This window comes from Apium graveolens, chromosome 9 (genome assembly GCF_009905375.1).
Source record: "Apium graveolens cultivar Ventura chromosome 9, ASM990537v1, whole genome shotgun sequence".
NCBI classification, from domain to species: Eukaryota; Viridiplantae; Streptophyta; class Magnoliopsida; order Apiales; family Apiaceae; genus Apium; species Apium graveolens.
The window spans coordinates 50508064-50512616 of record NC_133655.1 but is presented as its reverse complement, the minus strand read 5'-3'; the positions used below and the strand labels follow the sequence as shown (position 1 = coordinate 50512616).

General features: G+C 31.4%; 1 protein-coding gene across 1 annotated transcript; it reads right to left on the bottom strand.

Moving 5' to 3' along the window:
- Window positions 1–619: 619 nt before the first annotated feature.
- LOC141686948 (endochitinase EP3-like) lies at window positions 620–2036 on the bottom strand. Its single transcript, XM_074492060.1, has 2 exons — window positions 1481–2036; window positions 620–1105 (listed from the first exon to the last, which is right to left on the bottom strand). The coding sequence occupies exons 1-2, from the start codon at window positions 1890–1892 to the stop codon at window positions 693–695; spliced, it is 825 nt and encodes a 274-aa protein (XP_074348161.1). The 5' UTR covers window positions 1893–2036; the 3' UTR covers window positions 620–692.
- Between the last annotated feature and the right edge of the window lie 2517 nt (window positions 2037–4553).

The window sequence follows — 4553 nt, the reverse complement described above, 5'->3', positions numbered from 1 at the left end:
TATACCAAGTCCAATTCAAGGACTCCCAACATCTATATAAGGGGTCTCACCCCATAAATCATAACTACGTTTTTTTGACTTGATCCTTGGCAATAACAATGTACGTAGGCATCTTGTTAAGGCAGATTGAGTCACGAGACACAAGAGCAGTTAAATCAAGACTCGAAGTTCACGTTCCTTAGTAATAAACACAGCAATTAAATACCTTAGTTTTTAATACATAATATATATGTATATATATATATATATATGAAAATATAATTTTTCCATTTATTATCGAATATTTGGAAGGCAATTGAAGAGAATTTGTAAGAGAATAATAAGATATGGTATTGAGTAAGATAATTAAGATTTTTCTGATTTGATAATTCAAGAATTTGATACAAGAGACGAAGTAAAATTTTATAAAGTCCGTAAACACAACAGTACAAAATCGTGGGGCCTACCCCGCGATAGAAACTACGAAAGCCCTACCAGGGCTGCTGAAAAAAAAGAAACCAGACAAACAGAGCAAAAGCTAGGCTATTCTAATTTCAGTCTGGTGTCCCTGGAATTTGTTTCTTAAAACCACGATAATATAATATATATTAAGACTTATTGGATGGTTTGAGAATGATAAGATCACTGTAACATATCCTTATTTATTTCCCCCAGGAGCAGAGCACCAACGTTTATTACAGTAAAGCTTGAAATTAACAAGTAAGATTATCCCCAGGAGCAACACCAAGCTGGCGACAATAATCTGTAAAGTAGGAAACACGGGCATTGACAGTGTCAGGGTTAGCACCATCACACTCAAGAGCACCATTGATAGCACGTATAGTTGCTCCGAAGCCCTGTCCAGAAGTAATGACAGACTGCACATTGTTCATCCAATACCACAGGGCCGTCTTGAATGACACGACTGGGTCTTGAGCAACTATTTCTGGATTGTTAAGGCCATCGAAACCGATACTCTTTCCGGCGGGTCCATAATTGAAGTTCCAGGAGAGTTGAATGGGACCTCGGCCGTAGTAGGCCTTGTTAGGCGCACATGGATATTGTGTATTGTTTTCGTCACAGTAGTCCTTGAAAGGACCATCTATCTCTTCTATGTAGCAGAAATCTGCAGTACAACGCGTATTTACACAGTATTTAGATCCTCATCAATTAATTTAGTTTTAATTCTAATGGCGATGTAATCTCATCAATTATATATAACAACTACGCCACTGAATCTGTGGGTCAACATATACTCCATAACAACTAACCAGAACTTTTTCATTTATAATAAGTCGTGATCTGTAATGGACTCTTTAACTGCAATTATTTCAGGACCTTATACCTACCGAAGCTAGATACAGAGATTAAGCACATGTTTCTTCAAACATGTATAAAAAATTATAAATAATAAGGTTTTGCCAAGACCTAATAATGGATCATGTATATACAGAATATATGTGTGTGTGTGTATGTGACAACACACTGTAGACTTACGTACGTCCAGTTTCATGGGTTGCATGGGCAAAGAAAGCAGAAATCTCGCGCTTCGAATCATCTTCCGACCCAACTCTACCAAACAGAGAGTAGGATTCTGTGGCTTCCAAAAATTTGGATCTTGAATAAAATCCTTTGCCAGCACAACTTGCTTCTGCTTGATCTATTATTTGATTAAAAAATGTATCCGTAACAATACTCTCTACAGACACACTATTCTGAGGTGGAGGAGTGTCACAAGGACCTTGTTGACACCCAGTCCCACAGTAGTCAATCCCTGTACCACAATAACCAAACCGGCTACAGCATAGATCCGCCGAGCTACAACCGCAGTTTTGACCAATTATTAGTTCCACCCCCAGGAGGAGGATTCCGGCCAAAATCCAGATTTTGTTTATGATGCTAAAGCACACCATTTTTGATGAGGGCCGGGGGGGGGGACTACGTTTGTGTGTGAAATTTAAGTGTGGGGGTTGGGTTTGGTTTGATTTGGGTTAGTTGAGGTGGGAGGGTGTTTATCTCCTTCCATATATAAAATTTAAGATTTAAGAGTGTGGGTTGGGTTTTGTTTGGGTTAGTTGCGATGGGAGGGTGTTTATCTCCTTCCATATATTAAAAAATAATTAAGGACAAATTAAGTTACTTTAATGGCTGTCTAATTACAATTTTATTTTTTTATTTTGAAAATTTATAAAAATGCAATTCTCATATAATTTTTGTTAAAAATAAATAAAATATTTTATATACTATGAATCGAACCCAAACATTCTGCTCAAACATTTTATATCACTACCGTTGTGCTATATCAGTTCTTGAATTAATTTTAAAATTCTTATTAGATAAGACAAATCCTATCTTTTTATCATATTCATTTGTATTACTTTAATTTTTTGAGTAAATAAAATGCTGGTTTATATTATTTATGTACCTCCTTTTTATTTAGTTTTTGTAATTAAGCTATTTTATTGGTTGCCCAAATAATATTTTGCCCTTTTCCTTTGGAAATTTTTAAAAAGGTCGTCCTCATATAATACCTGTTAAAGATAAATATAATATTGTATCTATTAAGAATCGAATCCCAGATCTCTTATTCAAACATTTTATATCACTATAATTGTACTGCATCACCTCTTGAGTTGACTTTAAAGTTCTTGTTACATAAGTCATGTCCTATCTTTTTATCAAATTCGTTTTTATTACTTTAATTTTTTAGTAAATAAAATATTGGTTTATATTATTTACATGTCTCCTTTTTATTTAGTTATTATAATTTTATTATAAAATTTTAAAAATGACACCATCTCGTATTTATTTCACTCACCTCATACTCATTTTCAATTTGTTTCACTTACTTCACATTTATAAATTCTCTTTATCAACCCCGATTTGTTCATATATACAGGCATGATTGAATACAAACCAAATTTAAAATATAAATTCACAACTAATCTCGACCATTAAATTAACATAATCTAATGGCTCTCGTAAAAGCACTCCACCCAACTAGTTTACACTCATCAACACCCAATTTCAGTTTTTCTCCTCCGTTTTTAATTTGAGGTTTCCTTCAAACCGTAAGATTTTTTTAAAATTCGATTTCACCGTATTTTTCTACATCTCTCAACGATCGATTTGCATAGCATATGTGTTATATTTCGAAGTAATTTTTAAGAAAAATATATCGTTTTTAGTTTCTATTTTTTAAATTGGTATTTGGTTTTTAATTTCTATTTTAATATTATTTATATATATATATCAGGATGATGTACATATTTTTTATATATTTTATTCAATAAAGTTTTATAAATAAAAATATTAAAAAATTATAATAGTTTTAAAATTATCTATAATTTTATTGATCTATTTTTTTTACATTATAATGTAATATATTTTTTTAATTTGTCATTCATTTATATTATAAATCAGTCTTAACATGATTTGATATTAAAAATATGAGATATTATCAATATTTTAATACATTACAAATTAGCAGATTGTTTTTTATTTAAAAAATTTAATAAAAATACAAAACTTTTATTTTTAATTATTTTTGCATCCCCGTGGAAATCCCCGTTACGAAGGAGGTCAGTAATAAAAAGAATCTTCGTTTCGGATCCAACATGTGTTCGGGGATTAGGAGCGGGGATAGTAATCCCCGAACCCGAAGAGACCGGATGCATATCCCTACAAACAATTTCAAATGTTTTTGTTAAAATGATATATTTTTGATTTTTTTATTAATTTGGATCATATACCTTTCAACAAATATCTAATTTCAAAATTTTCGGGATAAGTTAAAATCGAACGGTACGATAAAAAAATAAGTTTTCACCACCAAAGTTATCTAATACCGTTTTAATAGTATGTATGAAAATAAAAAGAAATAAGACAATTTAGTGAAAAGATAAAATAATCATTTATCATATGCAAAATTTATTTTGTATAGATGCAAACTCGTTCTAAATAATATTTTAATATTTATGAAGGCCCGTGTCTCGCACAGATTTTTACGCTAGTATTTAAATAATAATGTACCCTACCCTACTAATTCATAATATAAGAATGGAGTTGAAACATTCTATTATACTGTGGTTGTGTGTGGAGGGTGGGTACCGCATCTGACTCTTCTTAACATTTGACTATACTTTTGCATTTTGGGGGAGGAACGAGGATATTTGACATTTCAGTTTTTGAATTTTAGGATTGTAATTATTACTTATAAGTTCTATGCATGTTGATGTTTTCCCAAAACTATTGGGAGTAATTTAGGTCCATGCTGTGCAACATACCCAACCGTTTGAACAAGCTAGCTACGCCAAACTTTTTCTTATTACAATACATTCACCGTAGGAAAAGACAAGAATAGTGTCCCTATGTTCGTTTCTGTTTATGCCAACCTACGGACCCAATGACGTCCGGTTTAGATTTTAGAGTAATATTGGCCTAAAATCTATATGATACACCGTTGTTTTAGATATTTGTTTTAATATTGTATTAATTATAATTATTAAAAAAATAAGTAATATGTTAAATTTTTAGCCTAATTTTATTATATGGATCAACAAATTATTTTATTT